This window comes from Musa acuminata, chromosome BXJ1-2 (assembly GCF_036884655.1).
Source record: "Musa acuminata AAA Group cultivar baxijiao chromosome BXJ1-2, Cavendish_Baxijiao_AAA, whole genome shotgun sequence".
Classification (NCBI taxonomy): Eukaryota; Viridiplantae; Streptophyta; class Magnoliopsida; order Zingiberales; family Musaceae; genus Musa; species Musa acuminata.
This window is the reverse complement of record NC_088328.1, coordinates 29,268,753-29,287,174: the sequence shown is the minus strand read 5'-3', so window position 1 is coordinate 29,287,174 and position 18,422 is coordinate 29,268,753. Positions and strand designations below refer to the sequence as shown.

General features: G+C 41.5%; 6 protein-coding genes across 6 annotated transcripts; 2 read left to right on the top strand and 4 right to left on the bottom strand.

Moving 5' to 3' along the window:
* The first annotated feature begins 4,301 nt into the window (after positions 1–4,301).
* LOC135608209 (ubiquitin-conjugating enzyme E2 2-like) lies at positions 4,302–10,772 on the top strand. Its single transcript, XM_065100841.1, has 5 exons — positions 4,302–4,640; positions 4,764–4,789; positions 8,733–8,822; positions 9,013–9,101; positions 10,402–10,772. Exons 1-5 carry the CDS (start codon positions 4,516–4,518, stop codon positions 10,528–10,530), a joined length of 459 nt encoding a protein of 152 aa, XP_064956913.1. The 5' UTR covers positions 4,302–4,515; the 3' UTR covers positions 10,531–10,772.
* Positions 10,773–11,282: 510 nt separating this feature from the next.
* Positions 11,283–12,290, bottom strand: LOC135608204 (protein TRACHEARY ELEMENT DIFFERENTIATION-RELATED 7-like). Its single transcript, XM_065100833.1, has one exon. The coding sequence runs from the start codon at positions 12,228–12,230 to the stop codon at positions 11,418–11,420; it is 813 nt and encodes a 270-aa protein (XP_064956905.1). The 5' UTR covers positions 12,231–12,290; the 3' UTR covers positions 11,283–11,417.
* A 300-nt stretch (positions 12,291–12,590) lies between these two features.
* Positions 12,591–13,526, bottom strand: LOC135613177 (non-specific lipid transfer protein GPI-anchored 5-like). Its single transcript, XM_065110250.1, has 3 exons — positions 13,120–13,526; positions 12,935–13,033; positions 12,591–12,850 (listed from the first exon to the last, which is right to left on the bottom strand). Exons 1-3 carry the CDS (start codon positions 13,439–13,441, stop codon positions 12,732–12,734), a joined length of 540 nt encoding a protein of 179 aa, XP_064966322.1. The 5' UTR covers positions 13,442–13,526; the 3' UTR covers positions 12,591–12,731.
* Positions 13,527–14,320: 794 nt separating this feature from the next.
* On the bottom strand, positions 14,321–15,838 carry LOC135608195 (non-specific lipid transfer protein GPI-anchored 5-like). Its single transcript, XM_065100811.1, has 3 exons — positions 14,971–15,838; positions 14,779–14,886; positions 14,321–14,682 (listed from the first exon to the last, which is right to left on the bottom strand). Exons 1-3 carry the CDS (start codon positions 15,290–15,292, stop codon positions 14,564–14,566), a joined length of 549 nt encoding a protein of 182 aa, XP_064956883.1. The 5' UTR covers positions 15,293–15,838; the 3' UTR covers positions 14,321–14,563.
* A 107-nt stretch (positions 15,839–15,945) lies between these two features.
* On the bottom strand, positions 15,946–16,954 carry LOC135608198 (non-specific lipid transfer protein GPI-anchored 5-like). Its single transcript, XM_065100819.1, has 3 exons — positions 16,529–16,954; positions 16,345–16,434; positions 15,946–16,229 (listed from the first exon to the last, which is right to left on the bottom strand). Exons 1-3 carry the CDS (start codon positions 16,848–16,850, stop codon positions 16,111–16,113), a joined length of 531 nt encoding a protein of 176 aa, XP_064956891.1. The 5' UTR covers positions 16,851–16,954; the 3' UTR covers positions 15,946–16,110.
* A 293-nt stretch (positions 16,955–17,247) lies between these two features.
* On the top strand, positions 17,248–18,420 carry LOC135608190 (non-specific lipid transfer protein GPI-anchored 5-like). The gene is made up of 3 exons (XM_065100801.1): positions 17,248–17,939; positions 18,029–18,079; positions 18,159–18,420. The coding sequence occupies exons 1-3, from the start codon at positions 17,618–17,620 to the stop codon at positions 18,284–18,286; spliced, it is 501 nt and encodes a 166-aa protein (XP_064956873.1). The 5' UTR covers positions 17,248–17,617; the 3' UTR covers positions 18,287–18,420.
* Positions 18,421–18,422: the final 2 nt, after the last annotated feature.

The window sequence follows — 18,422 nt, the reverse complement described above, 5'->3', positions numbered from 1 at the left end:
GGGTAATTTCGATATCTCAATTATATTTTCGATGGTGACGAATGACGACATCGTTGGGGGGTTGCAGGTGACTATTGTGGATAAAGAGGGAGAAAGACAACAAGATGTGAGATAAAAGGAGAGAACGACGTAAATGTCAACGCTTTGCGTCTGCGTTGCTTAACAACTACATCGATACTAACACAGATACAGAATGACGAAAGAGTCGCTCGACATCTACATCGACACTGACACATATGTAAAGCGTCGCTTGATATCTGCATCGACGTTGATGCAAATATAGATGCAGAGCGGCATCCCTCTGCATCGGCATCGGTATCGCCAATAATATGGGGAAGGGTGGCACCACTCGACATCTACATCGATGTCGACGTAATTGTCGCAAAGTGTCGGTATCTACGTCGTCCTCTTTTTCCCTTCTCTTTGTCTCACTTATTGTCATCGCTCTCCCTCCTCACCCACAATAGTCATCTATGATCCCAACAACGGTGTCGTTCACCACTATTGAAAACATAATTGAGCTATCAAAATTATCTTTTTATTCATCATTTTTGTGTTTCGATCGATAAAAATGACAACATCAGGTTAAATAGAACTAGATATTTCACTTTTAAGTTTAAATATCGAAATACGAAAGAGATCTAACTACCATAATTAATCTATAATTAGTAGCATATGGTAAAACAGTGCCTAATGGACTCACAAAACACTCAATTGTGAATTGTAGGATCCGATTCTTCTATCATACTAAATTTACATTGGTTTATTCATGCTTTTTAATCGTTACAATTTAAGACCAAACTAAATTCCAGCGGAATAACACAATAATAATCTCGATCGAAAGAACTTTGAGCCAAGAATTCCGATCTCCTAAGATTACAACGAAACTAAGCTAATTCAACTCAGTAGTTATCAATAATCAAGCTGGAAACCCTGCAACTACTAATGTCGAACGAGCACAAGGAGCAGTCATCGGTTGCACTGGTTCGGCGTGCCGCCACCAAGTCGGAGGAGGAGGTGGAGGGTAGACTCCTTGAAAAACGCTATAGTCCGCGAGCGTCTTGCCATCCTCGAGCTGTTTCACCCCGTAGACGAGTCTGAAATGGTCGGGGTGGCTAACATGATCCTTGTGGTGGATGATCTTGGCCTTCGCATCGGCAACCGTGTCGGAGCTCTCCACCTCAATCGTCACGGTTCTCCCCGTCAGCATCTTCACAAAGATCTGCATGCCGCCGCGGAGTCGGGAGGGCCAGAAAGAGCGTGGACTCACTCCTTCTGGATGCTGTAGTCGGCGAGAGTGCGGCCGTCCTCCAGCGGAGCAGAAGCCGATTCCTTTATTTGGATATCGATAAGCAAAATCTCTAATAATTAATGAGTAAATATTTTGTCATCAAGATTTGTTACCATGTAATGATCAAAATTAATGAGATTTCAAAAATTATCTCGTTTTCAATTCCATAAATTTTTAACAAAATATAGAAAAAAAAATACTTTTTATTTTCTGTCTCATTTATGAGGCATGAACAAGTTTTAAAAAAAAGATTAAAATTTATATAAAAACTATCTTAAAATTCAGCTCTCTAGAACTGTGAAATGAGTCTTAATCTAGCAAAATTAGTTAAAGAATATATCACATAATTAATGTCATAAACATGGACATCAATTAAAAGGGCAATAAAACGGAGTGAATTTTCATAATAAAATTATACATGATATTATTTTATTATAAAACTATAGCTAACCTCTTTTTACTTTTCTTATTTGTAAAAGTAAATTAGTACCTAAATTAGTTTAACTATTTATAGTTATGAAAAGCGAAGAATATATAATAAAAAAATATATATATTAAAAACATGAAGAATTAGTACCTAAATTAGTTTAATTATTTATAGTTATCGAAATCAAATCAGACCGTTCGATCCATTTAAATTGACTTTGTAAATAGAAATGCTAAAAACCTGAATGGAATTGATGCTTTTGCTATCCAGTAATTACCTTCGTTTCTAATCATTCTTCTAACTATTGTATAATATATCTTAATCTTTTCTTGTTGAAAGGATAAAACGATGAAGTATGCATCTCACTACTAAATGCCTCCTTGCAAATCCTCCTCAATGTTCAGAACCATTCAGCACCAACTTTTGCACACCCCAACCAGAACTTCTCTGTTTGGAGTGCAGACAATATAATTCCTCTGTGAAGATAGGAAATTGGCAGAAGGGTTAGCATAAAGAAAAGGACAAAGAAGAGAGTGCAGATATGATTAAATGGCCATCTGTGTCATCTTCCTCATCAAGCAATTGCATATTAATGGCATTGGTTGAGACAAAAAGTAGCACTGTAAATTGCCAAAAGATAATATATTGGTCTCACTCCTTTAGCTTCACACACTACCTAAATCATCCTGTGAGTAATTACCAGCTTTGTTGTCCTCAATGGATCAGAGCCATTCATCAAATGCAACTTAAGACACTCTTTATTTTTTGTTTGTCTGTACCCTCTTCCAACATTGATGTCATCCCTATGAAACAACCATGATCATAGGTAGCAGTGTTCTTCTACTCAATTTCTGAGTATACTGAGCATTTGTTGTTTTTCCAAAGATTTATAATTATAACTCCCCTGATCTGCTTTATCTAGCAGACAACATACCCTAATGATGATGATGTGAAAGAAAACATTACTAGGTATGTTGACATCTGCATCTTGTTTGAGTTTATCTTGTCCTGTTGCCAGAATCCTAGTGCCATTTTCTGGGTTGGTGCCACTCGGATATCCTCAAAATTAGGTACCATGTCACATTCTTGAGTGTTGCCATACCAAATAGGACTGTAGGAGTGAGCACATGCCATGCAATGTAGGAAATGAACTGCTCTCTCTATCTCTCTTGTAGGAATGAATACAAACCATGGCATGCAAGAAGGCATTGAACTCTCAGCATCATGTTTCTTTTGTCCTCGTCTCTTTTGAGGGAAAGAGAAGTGTAGGTTGTCTACAATAAGATACCAGAATGACATGCACCATTGCTGGTTGCAGCAACCCTTCTCCTTTATTCCTAAATAGTTCATGGTGTAAGGCTAGCTTTTAACAGCATTGAAGAGATGCATATGCTCTCCACTTCATACTAGAAGGAAGAATGGGAGGCTGCAACTTAAAGGCAGAGATTTCTTTTGTTGGGCAAGATTGAGGGCGCATTGATGTACTTATTTACTGTTCTACTGCACTGCAATGCTCTGTACTGGAAATTGATGCATTCCAAAGTGCCCGTATTGCTGAACAAATGCATTGCTTGGATTAAATTGTTTTAGCCTCAAAATGGTGTCGATTTGAGGTGGATAATTCATCCAGCAAACTCTTCTTCCCGTAGAGCTCCTCAAACTATATATTTAGTCGAACAGATCTACACACTGAATTCAATCATATAAAGGAAAATTGAAGCCGTGATAAATGGCTCTTTTTTATCTTAGTCACTGTGGGAAGGAAGATCTACGGCAGCAGGATTATCTTTTCTTCCAACCCTGTCAATCTGAAGTTGAAAGATGCATTTAAATGACAAGTCTGATGTCTCATTCATGCGTGAACAGAAAAGAATTGAGTGATAGGCTGACACAATTGGAGGAGTTCCCGCTCCCCTCCAGAATACATTCCCATCGAACATGGTGATGATGCAATTGGAGTAGTTGCAGTAAGTATCATATGGATTTCTGGCTGTCAATAATCTCTCACAGCAATAGCAAAATTCCAAGTTTATTCTTTTGGTAACAACTACTGATAGCAGTCCGAGCTAAGTTTATTCTTTTAGTTTCTTGTTTATGATTATTCGATCGTACTAGAATCAGAATCGAACTAGCCCGATGATCGATGGTTCCAACTTTTGATTTTAAAAAATCGAAATCGATAGATTTGACTTCAAATCTAAAAAATCGATTGATTTTAAAAAATCGAAATAAAAAAAGAACAATTTTGCCTCTATTATTATCTTTTCTGAGTTCATTGCAAATTATTATGTTCAGTCTTATCCCTGCAAACAAAAAGGACAATTTTTTGTTTTTTGAGTTGTAACACTTTATGGTAATACAAACAAAAGAGAGGAGGAATCTGATCCTATGCGTTATGGCATACACCGAGCCGCTGTCCAGCTCTTGTCCGCCACTCAGAACCGTCCAAATTTGACCATGAATTGACGAAGATCCAATGAGTCGGTGGGCGATGAGAAGCTTAATGCAACTCATCAATCAGCAGTTGTAATTTTGGGCACTTTTTTTGTAGCACCGGAAAAAGAAGAGATAAAGAGACGGCAGCCGATGACATATTCTTCATTATTGGAATATAAGAGGCTTCATATTCTCCGTTCCAAGTGGTGCCCAGCTTTCGATTCCGCAATCTTCCCTTCTTTTTTTCCACTGGGAAGAAAGAAGCGACTTGGAGAGAGAGAGAGAGAGAGGGAAGAGGAGAGAGCATAAATAAGTGGAGGAAATCGAGGAAAGATTGCATCTTTTCGGGTAGAGAAGATCGATGTCGACGCCGGCGAGGAAGCGGTTGATGCGGGATTTCAAGAGGCTGCAGCAGGATCCGCCGGCGGGGATCAGCGGGGCGCCGCACGAGAACAACATCATGCTGTGGAACGCCGTGATCTTTGGGTGAGGCACCGTTCTTAACCGTTCGATTTCGTGTTGCTTTTGGTTAAAGATCGGATCTTTATGTTAAAAATTAGATCTTTCGATAATGGGTTTTCTTTTTTCTTGGTCTGGATTTTGTTGCAGCCCCGATGACACACCGTGGGATGGAGGTCAGTTTTTTTTCATCGCAGCATAATTTCCTCTGAACCTAGATCATATTTGGTTTCTCATAAAGATCGTTGATCTTGTTATCGGTAGCGCTTGATTCAGTATGTGGGTTTTGCTTTGCATGAGGTGTGGTTTTTGGATGTTTTAGAGAGTGGGTTTGTATGGACATCTCGTATTACTAATTTCTGTATGTGTTACAATGCTATAAGAAATTGATGTGGTTCTTTCCTGTTTAACTTGGATATGATACCGAGTTTCATAGACTAGAAATTGTTGATATTGCTGTCCACAACTCAGTCTCTTTCTCCTATCTTGCCCTTTTCACTTTTAGCTTTACATTCCAGTTGCTTCATTTTTCTCTCATTGTTCAATAGTTGTGAAGGATCTTTTAAATCCTGCGGTCCTTGATCTCGAACCACAAAAAAGAAGGAGAATGGAAAGGAAAGTCAAGGAGGAGTTAGTTCTATGTGCACCATAAAGAATCTGCAGAAGAGAAAATTAGTTCTCCTTTTCCACTGTATAATTAGCAAAGAAGCTGATGGCAAAAAGAAAGAAATCTCACCTTTTCTTCTGCCCAGTGTAAAGAAGAGAACATTTGATTGCTTCATATTTTTTTCCCTCATATATCCAAACAACGAGGGGGAAAAATCGGTTTCTCTTCTCATCTTTTCGTTGTTGCTCATTTCTTGTGTCTTATCTCCTTCAACTATCTGAAGGAGAGCCTCAGAGAAACAACTTTTATTCTGATGGATGGTGCCTGAATTTGGTTTTAGTATCTAACCTTCAGTTCCGTGAAAATCCATTGACTGTAACTGACTTCTGGATCTGGAATGAGATTTCCCATTTAAAATGTGGTTTTTAGTAGCTGTTATTTTTTGTGGTAGATACACATTCTATATGTTTATTCTTTGGGCATTTAATTTAGTCTTGTAATTTGGGAATGCTTGAAATTGTTTGTTTTATATCTTGACAAATTGGATGTTTTGTTTTTTATTTATCCTGTGTAACTGGCAGTAGGTAGTAGTACGTCTTGCAGTAGATGGAAGGTTTTGCATGATTATTCTAGTGGAAAATGCAAACGGATATTTTGGGCATTGATCATCGATATGATCATTTGAATAAAATGAGCTGACAAGGGATTGGTGGAATTTTTTTATCATCATTCAGCATGGTCTCTACAACAGTCTTAAACATGTCATTATATGTTTTTCTGATTGTGATTTAGAGTGCTGATTTGTGGGGAAGATCTTTATATCTTTCAAAATCTTGTTCTTCAAAATAATTTGTTCTATGAAAGATTATTTTTTTGTGAATGTTTATGGCAAGGTTTCAATGGATGACAAGATGCCTATGATAAACCCAGCAAACTTTATCCTTATAATCATTTTACTAAGGAACCGAGTCAAAAAAAAAATGCACACACGAAAAACTCAAAAGTTGGAATTCCTGTTGACTACAGTGTGCTTAATATTTTAAAGGTATTAAGAACAGGAAGAGGAAATATGAAATAGAGAAAAAGGTAAAAGAGAATAAGAGCTATCTCTTGACCCCTAAAAAAATACTACAACAACAACAAAACCGCAAGTACCAGCTATTTGGGGTCAACTATATGAGTCTTTTGTTGTCATTGAGATCTATAAAAAGTCATATGTTTAGTTAAACTTTGAGTACTTCAATTTTTATTTATAGTTTCTATTAAAGTCTTTTTAGGTTTTTCTCTATCTCTCCTCGTACCAGTAACATTAATCATTTTGTCTCTTCTGATTATCATATCCAAAGGTCTCATAAGCACATGCTCATATCATTTTAAATGATTTTCTCTTATATTATCCTCTTCTGACTCCTGAAAAATGATTTATATGTATTCATTTATGGAAGGTATTATAATGTTACTTGCTAGTTTAATCATTTTGTGGGCTTTTTCTCTCGTCTTCTTGTTTCCTTTCATTCTCCCTTTAAAGACATTCAACATCTCTGTGTCTTTTTTGTGCATGTGCTTTTCAGTTGCTTTTCCATCACAATCCTTAATGATTATAATCCCCTGTTCATCTAGCTTATCGACTATCATATCATATAATCTAGTCTAATAGACCAGGATGTGGAATTTGCTTTGTAATTAAATATTTCATGCAATACATGGTTTAAAGAACTTTTTAACTTTGAACAAAACGGAAGGTAGGCATGTGACACCTATATATCCTTCCATAATCCATTTATGGTATGCTTAAGGATCAAGGTTATCTAGAGAAGGAAAAGGCTTTCATTTTCTGAATGAATTAAATGAGCAGATTTGTTAATGGTGGTTTACAAGTTTCTTTGACCTTATGCATGACCTCAAATGACAATTTTGTTTCTGTGAAAATAATTATATTTCAAGGTTTGACCTTGTTATTAGCATACTAAGAGTAAATACATTTGGTGTTTGCTTACTATGATTTGGTAGGATGGCATGCCACCCACTGGCCTTTATTTCCAGTGTAGAGTCATTCATGAATGTTGATAGGTTCCAAACGGCTGAAGATTGTCTGAGACATTTAAGGAAAAGTTAAGGAATTTAGGACCATGAATTATTGCCTACCTACTTTAGTTTCGACATCAATGAAAATCCAATTTCTTGTCAATAGGGCCAGACATACATTCTGTGGCAAGAACAAGATTTATCACATTTCTTAGTTCACTTATTAAAAAAATATTTGTTAGTCAGCTACTGAACATAGAAAAATGTAGTCTTTCATATAGTTGATGGAGACTAAATAGCATTTTCTTAAGTAAAGGCTACAAGATTGTGATGTTTTATATGAATGTAGAAATGTGTATAAGTTATTTTACTGTTTTGTTACCTACTCATTTGAACTGTGAACAGTAATCATTAAACGGAACTTTTACCTCTGTTTATCCTAGATATATTGAAAATCCTTTTTCCACGTTATTTTCCTGTGAAACTGCCTCCATTGGGCTTCACGTTGCAGATAACTTTAATCCAAGGATTACAATACTGAATGATACCGCCCGTACCGGTTCGCCAGCAGACTGGTACGCGAATCACTCGCTACCGGGAAATAGCATTGATCTAGCCCCGTATCGGACGATACGAGATTGTATTGGGCGGTAATGGTTGATTTCAACCGTCGCCGCCCGGTACCGGGTGGTATCAACCTGGTTGCGACGAGGGAAGAAGCAGCATCGAGGGAGAAAAGGGAGAAGGCACTCGAAGAAGAGGGAGAATCGAGAGAACCTCGGCGCTTCCCGATCCAACGCCGCCCCCCTCAACGATCCCGATCTAGGAGGTAACGAAGAGGCGGCGGCTCGGCTTCTTCTTCGCCGAAGGCCGGAGACGTCTGCGGCCTTCGATGTATTCGTCGAACACCGCAAATGAGAAGACCGTGTTCTTCTCCTCGTCTGACACCAACGAGGAGAAGAAAAGGAAACGATGTCGCCGAGGCAGCGGAAGCCTCCTTTTTTATTTTTTATATTTTTATATATTAATTTTTATATTATATATATATATATATATACGTATTGAGTGGTACACCCTAGTATACCGCTCAGTATGCTCGTACCATACCGTACCGAGCAAAGCTCGATACGTCGGTACGGTATGAAATTACGAACCTTGCTTTAATCAATTTCTTTTTTACCATGATCTGTTCCGCTACTTGCAATTTAAATAGTGGTGCCATTATGATAAAAGTCTATCCTGTGAAGTATAATTTCTTATGGTAATGAATCTGGAATAATAACACTTTATTCCAAACCATCAATAAGAACCTCTGGTCTTTTTTATTTGTGAAATCCAGTTCATAGGTCTGCATTTGTCTAAATTCTATTATAATAACTCTTTTTTTCCAGAAACTAGTTGAAAGATGATGTGCTGACTGTGTGATTATGACTATACTCTTTTGTTCTACTTCCTTGTAATATTATTTACTTACTGTTACACTATAGGGACGTTCAAGCTAACTTTGCAATTTACTGAGGACTACCCTAACAAGCCACCTACTGTTCGATTTGTCTCACGTATGTTCCATCCAAACAGTAAGTATCATTTCCATCATGAACTACTGATCATTTGTTATTACTATGTACATCTCTGGCTTGCTCCAACTACAGATCATATCAATTCTTAAATCCTTTTGTAAGTGGATTTTCCTTCACCTGTTAGCACTTTGACATAAAATATATGAGAAAATGTCTCACGAAACCTTGTCTCTGTGGCTTCCGTCAGTCTATGCAGATGGAAGCATTTGCTTGGATATTTTACAGAATCAGTGGAGTCCTATATATGATGTTGCTGCAATACTCACTTCTATACAGGCAAGTGTTTTATTCTCTTTGCCTGTTCAGAAAGAGTGGTATATTTGGTACATATCTTGATCACAAAGTAACTCTGTTTTTTAACAAGAAACCTTACCATAGAAATCTGTAGACATCATGCCAAAGTCTTTTATTCATTAAAGAATGTTTTGCCTTTTGTGGAGCCTTCTCGACATATAATATATATATATATATACATATAATATATATATATATATATATATATATATATATCTTTTAGTACCATATGGGATTTAACTTCATTTAATATGCCATCTATTACTGCTCTAGGTTACCTGTCACCTCACAACTGTATTTTCTGAAATTCTTCTGGAGAGTTACAACCACGTTAATTGTTTTATTAGAAAGCTAAGCCTATAACTTTAGGCCATGATTTGATTCAGATTTTGGTTGACAGTGATGACACCCTACAAAATGAACCGTACAGATTGACTATTAGTTCCCTCTGTTTTTCTTGTAGCCTTCTTTAGTTCTTTGAGAAGCTTGTGCTTCATTATATGATCTGCCGTAATACTCTTTGATGTTTGACATTTTATGATCGATCACAAGCGTGCAAATATGATCTTGATCTTTCCTTGTTAGTATCTGATAAAGCAGTGACTTTCATTACTCGAGTCTTTGTCTGACCTATTAGGCATGTTTAAGAATTTGTTTTTGTTACCTGCAAATGGTACCAACAAACTCTGTTTAGTTTATACTAAAAGATTTACAATAGTAAGAGAAACTTCTTTGCAGTTTTTGTCTCATAGTTAGCCTGTCTCATATCTCCGTAGAACCATATTCTCTTAGAAAAAAATTATGTCCTTGAAGGGTTAGAATGGAATATAAACTTATGATTCAAGCAACTATAGAATATAAGGTAAATACATAGCCTCTTCATCTTTTGACCAATAAAATCCAAATCGGATACGATTGGAAAGTAGTACATCTCAATCAAATTGATCAGCATAAGAGCTTTATCAACGATCAAACTGTTGCTGGGAGCCCTTGGAAAGTTTTGTAGCATGTTTTTCTAGTTGATTGTGAACTTGGATAAGTGTGTACAATCATTTAGTATAATTAATTGGGTTATTATAAAATGTGCCTCGGAGTAGATTACGTTGTGTTATAAACTAAAAGATCCTGCAGAAAGTCTTAGCATTTCGATTCTGGTCATAAATGGAAGACGGACCAAGAAGAGGGGAGAAATTTTATGCGGTTTATGATCACATTTGCTTTTTTTCATTTAGAATTAGATCTACCACCTTTTTCCCAGCGTTTTCACAATCTTCCTGTGCAGTCACTGCTCTGTGATCCAAATCCAAACTCGCCTGCAAACTCTGAGGCAGCTCGGCTGTTCAGCGAAAACAAGCGTGAATATAACCGGAGAGTTCGTGAGATCGTGGAGCAGAGCTGGACGGCTGACTAACCGCGAGAACTCTTTGTTCTTGTGCGAGAATAAGGTCGTACCAGGGAATCTATTATGTAGCTAGCTAGCATGTGAAAAAGCGTTCGACTCTTCAGGACAGTGGTGCTTGTATTGCTGTGCTGAAATCCCTTTGAGCTGCTTGTTTATTGTTGTTCTTATGTAAACCATGGTATGGATTGGCAATCCAGGATTCTTATGTTTTATGCTTTTATTTATGCTATAGTTGGTAATTTTTGGGGTAATAGATTGCCAAAAACTGGATGAAAGGTGCAATCTACTTCTCTTTCTATGAAAGATGTGTTTCTCTTCTGCAACTGCTGTCTAGTAAAACTTGAAGAGTTTAGGTAGACTAATAATAAGTTTGCCACTTTGCGATATGGTCGGAGTCTTGTGTATCGGATTTGTTCTTCTCTTTTTTGTGATGGAAACATGTTATACTGATCCACCTGCCATTTGCAGTAAGAGTAGGTTGCAGTAAGTAGTGGCTTCTCAGTAGAAGAAGAGTAACTTCATGGAGGCCAGAAGAGCAGTCGTTTGCATAAGCTGGACTCAGTGCATCCGACGAAGAAGAAGTCCATTATGCTTGTTGTGTTGTGTTGTTATATTGACAAGGAAAAAGCCTCCGATTAATCTTCAAAAACTAATCTTCTAACTTGAAATAGTATTGTATTAATCTTGATAGTTTATCGAAGGTTGTGTTCATCACTTACTAAATGAACTCAGATCTAATAAATGATATTAGAATACTTTGCCAGATGATATGGACATAAAGGAATCACAATAAACACAACATATGACAATGAACACAACAGTAACCACATCGAACAGCTTCACTCCACACGAGCATCCTTATTGGCGAATCAGTCGCACTTCTCACCGTCAGTCGCCTACTGATTTCTGTGTTCAACGAGGTTGTGGTGAATGGTTCCGGAAGAACCTGCAGTGGCTTCGTCGTTTGAATGAGGTCGTTCCAGTGCAGGTTCCCTGATTGAGGTCTCGCCGATCAATTCACCCTTCTTGATCACCTCGTGGACTTTGATGTCTTCGTCGATCGACAGGGCCACCAGTTGTTCGCCATGGGGTCCTGGAACGACAGTCTCATGGATGTGCACGTGGTCCTCGACGTCCACGACCTCCGCCTTGGCGGCCATCTTCTTTTTCTTCTTCTTGAGGCAGCAACAGAGGGCCGCCGCGAGGAATGCGAGGAAGAAGAGGCCGCCAAGGGAAACGAACACGACGATGATTACGGTGTGGTGCGGGCTTGGTGGTGGAGGCGACGGTGGGGGGATGTGGGGTGGTGCTGGTGGCAGTGGTGCCACTGGGGCTGGTGGAGGGTGGACAGGGGTTCGAGGTGGTGGTGGCGGCGACAGTTTTGGTGGAGGCGGGGCCATCTTCTTTGGTGGCGGTGGGGGAGCTTTCTTTGAAGGGGAGGGTGGCGGTGGGGGTGCTTGCTTTGAGGGTGAAGGTGGCGGGGGGCTGCGGCGTGGTGGCGGCGGCGGTGCTTGCTTTGAAGGTGACGGAGGTGGAGGGCTACGACGAGGTGGTGGCGGTGGTGCTTGCTTCGAAGGTGATGGTGGCGGAGGCGTAAAAGGAGACACCTTTGGAGATGGTGGCGGTGCCCTGAATGGAGACACCTTGGGAGGTGGTGGAGAAAAGAAGAAAGGGAAGCCGTAGTTTCGGGGAGAAGGGAGGAAAGCCATTAGGTTTACAGAGTGTTGAAGACGAATACACGAAGGATGGAGAAAGAGGAGGCCATACGTGGGTATTTATACGGAGGGAAGTGGCAATGAAGTTGGTATTGGGCTGCAAATGACTTGGCTCTCATGCCAAGGCTTCGTCAAGCTTGCTTCCAAACAATGCATTGAGTAGGTTGAGGTTTAAGTTGGGAGTCTGAGCTTTGTGTATAATATATTAAAGAAACACAAAGGAAAATGATGGAGATTATGCAATTTGTAGTACTGTTGTGGTAAGATTGGATTTCTGCTCACTATCATTTGTGTGCGTGAAATAAAAATAAAACTTGTCATTAGTCACTCCGACGTCAGATTCTTCTCGTGATCTTAGCAGGTTTATAATGCAAACTGGTAATCTTTTATTCGGATAATCTAAGAATGGTACAACGAATCACCACATCACAGCTACAAAGCAGAGCACACATGAGGAAGGATGCAGACAGGTGCAAGAAATTAATGGCAGTAGACTCAGAGGCTGGTAGAGAAGACGGAGGCGGCGAGGAAGAGGATCGAGAGCATCAGAGAGCGAGTTGGTGTGTAAGAAGTGCCATATGAAGCCGTCGCTGGGGTTGCCTTCGATCCACCTTCTGCACCATTAGGACAACGTCACCATATTTCTCTGTCTTGTTCTGCAAGCGGTGATGTCTTCATATAACGTAGAATAAACGTACCTGCCCTCGGAGATGATGGCGTCGCTGGTGCGGGATTGGCCGGAGTATCCGGTGCTGCTGGTGAAGATGTCGGGGACTTTGCCGGTCCACCGGCTACGGCTGCCACAACCATTAATTGCTCATCAGTCCAGTCAACAAGATAGTATAGAGAACGGGAAAGGGAATGGGATCAGAGTGGCGCCTACAGTTGCACTCGCTGACCGGCGGCGTCTGGACCTTGCAGGCGGCGGGCATGGCCAAGGCTCGGGTCTGGTTTACGGTGATCCCGAACGAGGAGGCGCCGCCGTTGAGCACCGAGCAGAGGCACGCCGGCTGGGACTTGACGACGCTGGCCAGCTGGGAGCAGCACGAGGAGGAGGGCGTGGAGGAGTTGCCGGTGATGTAGCTCAGGCACGGCACGAGGCTGATGATAGCGGTGGTGCAGCCGGACTGCGCCCAAGCGAGGCCGGGGAGCATGATGGTCATGACGGCCAAAGCCAGGCAGACCTCGGACGCTTTCTTGGCCATCTCGCTCGTCTTCGCCGATCGCCGGAGATGCCTCGGAATGTGAGGAGGTTGCTGAGTGCAGGTTGAGCTTGTGGAATGAGAGGAAGGTGTGAAGGGCTTCAAATAGGTGATTTGGGTTCGTGTCGTTGGCCAAACCTTCCTACTAAGAAAAAGACCGGTGTCGATTGGAACCTAATTGGCTTAATCTATGCAATAAAAGACGCCATGTTGAAGTATCATTATAGATGGGTCGTTACGTGTTTGATCAAGTTAGTTAGGGCATTAGATGAAGGTAGGTAATCTAAGTAGCATAAATCCAACTTGCTCTTCTTAGATTCTGCATCGAGATGTTGTTAGGTTGCAGTCTCGGGTGTTAGGAGTTGATTATGATGGACATATCTATATTATTTGCTTGTGGACTCTATGTAGCTTATGAGCTCGCCATATCATTGAAAGAAAAGGGAGACAGCGATAACGAAATTGGTGTAGCAAACAATGATTACATCTACCCAACAACTATTAAGTTATTAGGCTATTATACGTGATTTTAATCGGGTCATATATCGGAACCTGATTTCGTTGGATCTAAGATCGTGTGAGGTCATGTTAATTTAATTTTATTATATTAAATATTTATCTAATTGAATGTATAATTTTTAATATTAAAAATATTATAAAATAAAATATATTATATTATTTTTTTATTCGTGAGATCTGATATATTTTACCATTTCAGTGTTCGAAATTACAAGATAATATGTAATTATAGCTCTACAATTTATGAAAGATAATATGTTTTGAATATTATTCATGCTTATATCCTTCAAGTTGGATTGGATGATCAAATAAAAAAAATCTTAGAAAAACTTGGATGATATCATTCAAAGAATACTTATGGTCGAAAGAAAGAGTCCTGCCATTCATTAATTGGAATTGACTTCTAATGATTCAAGGAAGCTATGAGCAAATCAATCAATCTTTTAATCGTCTCAGAGGATAATTAAGTACATCAAATTCCAAATCATTCAATGCAGAGCAGCAACGAGGAAGCTGAAAAGAAAGAATCCGAGTTGACACAAACAGATGCATGCGAACAAATGATCGACGGCAGCAGGAAGTCATCATCGAGTTCTCCCAGTCGAGTCAGAGGTTGGCGAAGGAGACGCAGGCGGCGAGACAGAGAATTGAGAGCATCAGAGAGGGAGGTGATTTGTAGGAAGTGCCATCTGAGGTCGTGGCCCGGGTTGCCATCGATCCACCTTCTGCATGCACCATTAAGAGACAAGATGAAGTCAATGATGCATATTTTGGTTGTTTTTGCTGCGACTAATCTTCTCAGGAGTTGTGTGTGATTGGACCTGCCCTAAGCGATGATGGTGTGGATGGGGTCCCTCTTGCGAGATTGGCCGGTGTTGCTAGAGCCGTCGGTGAAGCCGTCGGGGATTTTGCTGGCCCACCGGCCACAGCTGCAGCAATCATCAATAACTCATCAGTCCGTGAAACGTGAATCGAGACTTGCTACTTGAAGGAGAAGGGATCAGAGTGCTTACAGTTGCACTCGCTAATCGGTGGGGTCCGGACGTTGCAAGCCGCCGGCATGGCCAAGGGTCGGGTCTGGTTTATGGTGACCCCCAACGAGGAGGCCCAGACGTTGTGCACCGAGCAGAGGCACGCCGGTTCGGACTGGACGACCCTGTCCAGCTGTGAGCAGCACGAGGATGAGAGCGTGGAGGTGTTGCCGGTGATGTAGCTCAGGCACGGCGCGAGGCTGATGATGGCGGTGGTGCAGCCGGACTGCGCCGAAGCGAGGGCCGAGAGCATGATGGCCATGACGGCCAACGCGACGCCCGCCTCGAACGCTTTCTGGGCCATCTCGCGCCTCGTAGCTGTTAGCCGGAGATGCCTTGGAACGGGAGGTGGTTCTGAAGTGCAACTTGGGATTGGGCTTTGGGAGGGACGCGTGAGGGACTTCAATAGTCGGTGGTGGTGGTGGTGACGGTGGTGATAGGGAGACCCAGAGTGGAGCCTATGGTTGGTAATCAAACCTTCCTACTAAGAAAAGACTGGTGATTGGCTTATTCTATGAAATGGAGGATGCTATGTATTAAGTATTATTTATATACTTGGGTCGTTATGATGTTTGATATAATTAGTAAAGGCATTAGATGGAAGTAGGTAACTTTGGTGCCATAATCCAGCTCAGATTTAACTCAAAGATAAAATATTAATGTAACCGATCTTAATTATTCTTTTATTATTGTAGAATACTAAATTTTGATTATGAATATATAGATACTAATAGAAAAAATATTCATTTCAATCATGACTCGACACGTAGTAGCGTAATTTCGATCGATAACTAAGTCGTATCGATATCAATTCAAAAAAAAAAAAAAAAAATCAAAATAATATATATTTTTTTGTATTCCATTTATATCGTAGAATATTCTACCTCGATTAAATTTATTTAAAAAAATCATTAGGTTACAGTACTCGAGATCAATTATTATTATAAGCAAACCAATAATCTTTTAATCAGCTCAGCTAAGTTTAAGTACAACAAACTCCAAATCACTTCAATACAGTGCAAACATGAGAAGATAACGAATTCGAGTTGACACAGACAGATGCTCATAAATAAATGAACGGCAGTGAAGTGAAGTGATGATCCAGTTCTTGTTGCGGTGGACTCAGAGGCCGGTGAAGGAGACGCAACCGGCGAGGAAGAGGATTGAAAGCATCAGAGAACGAGATGATTGGTAAGAATTGCCATCTGAGGTAGTCGCCGGGGTTGCCTTCGATCCACCTTCTGCACCGTTAAGAACAAGCAACCATAAATATTCTAATTGTCTTCTGCAACTAATCTTCTCTATTTCAATTGCTCTGGATCGATTTGACACTTAAGGAAGTCAGTATTGTTGTACCTGATTTCGGAGATGATGGTGTGGACGGGACCGGTGTTGCTGGAGACGCCGGTGAAGCTGTCGGGGATTTTTCCGGTCCACCGGCCACAGCTGCCACAACCATCAATAAATCATCAGCTCATGTGACAAGGCTCGAGACTCACTACGTGAATGGAATGGGATGGGATCAGAGTGGCGCGCATACAGTTGCACTTGCTAACTGGCGGCGTCTGGACATTGCAGGCGGCGGGCATGGCCAAGGCTCGGGTCTGGTTTATGGTGATCCCGAACGAGGAGGCGCCGCCGTTGAGCACCGAGCAGAGGCACGCCGGCTGGGACTGGACGACGCTGGCCAGCTGGGAGCAGCACGAGGAGGAGGGAGTGGACGAGTTGCCGGTAATGTAGTTCAGGCACGGCGCGAGGCTGATGATCGTGGTGGTGCAGCCGGACTGCGCCGAAGCGAGGCCCGAGAGCACGATGGTCACGACGGCCAACGCCAGGCCGACCTGGAACGCTTTCTTGGCCATCTCTCTCGTCTTCGCCGATCGCCGGAGATGCCTCGGAATGTGAGGAGGTTGCTGAGTGCAGGTTGAGCTTGTGGATTGGGAGGAAGGTGTGTGAAGAAGGGCTTTAAATAGGTGACTTGGGCTCGTGTTGGTGGCCAAACCTTCCTACTGACGGATGCTGCAGACAGAAGACTGGACAATTGGCTTGTCCTGTGACAGGGAAGATGGCATGCTGAAATGTAGCTTAAGGTGTTTGGTAGTAGGTATAATTAGTTGTGGGATTAGATGGAAGTGGGTAATGTAAGTAGCATAAGCCATCATTTGTTGGGTGACCTAATTCCTGTAAGATTCTGCCACCACCTCTCAGATAATTTGAATTATTATTTTAACAGAAAATAAGGAAAAAAAAAGTCATTATTTGTAGCCATTCTAATTAAAAATGGGTGTTTGATGGATACATGTTTATATAATAATATATGCATCCATAATAATATATGGATGCACATTGCAACGTAGAGGCTTTAGCGATAGGCTGGCCAAGCAGAAGAGATGACAACTTGTAGCATGGCCGACACAGTCGTCGACATAAGTTGGGTAGCAGATGCCCTAAACAATACTCGAGTCTCTATTGACCAGCCCATTCTTCCTCGGTTCGTTAGGAAGTAGGAGAAGCAGGTCACCCACAAGCCCATGCGTTCTCTCTTCTCCCTCCCCTACAAGATCGCCATGCCCTCTGCTCTTCTCCCTTCACCTCGACCAACAACAACAGCAAGAGCAACAAGAGAATCATGGCTCGGAGAGCTTCCCGCATTGGTCTTGTGCTGGTCCTCGTGGTCGTGCTGTGCGCCGGGGCTTCAGCTCAGTCCAGCAGTTGCACGTCCGCGCTGGTGAGCCTGTCCCCTTGCCTCGACTACATCACTGGCAACGAGACGACCCCCTCCAGCTCCTGCTGCTCGCAGCTGGCCAGCGTCGTCGGCTCGGAGCCGCAGTGCCTCTGCATGGTCCTCAACGGCGGAGATTCCTCGCTCGGCATCACCATCAACCAGACTCAGGCCCTGGCTCTCCCCACCGCCTGCAACGTCAAGACGCCACCAGTTAGCGAGTGCAACTGTAAGCATATCATACAGAACTCAGTAACTACTGCTACTGTTTGTCGAAATGTCTCGCGAGTTTTAGCTGCAACTTTTGTCTCTTGGCAGCGGCCGGAGCGCCCAGCGGATCTCCGACCACGCCATCAGTGCCCAGCGCAGGTACAACTCTGTTCTTCTCTCATTCATGTGAATTCAGCGACTTTTCTGAGCATGTTCGTCGACTGCAACATGAACGCAGATGGTGGATCGAAGACTCTTCCCACGCAGGACACATCGGGTGGGTCGCGTACCGAAGTGCCATCATCGATCGTCTACTCTCTGCTCTTCGCGGTGGCGTCTCTTTGGGTGTCGTCTATGACATTCTGAGCTCGTCGACAGGAAGACTTCTCTTCATGTTCGTTAAAACCACAGATATGTATGATTTGTGTGATCCAGATATGCCTCCCTAAGGCGATCTGAATTATTATTGGATACAATAATAAGACATTTGGATTGTTCTACT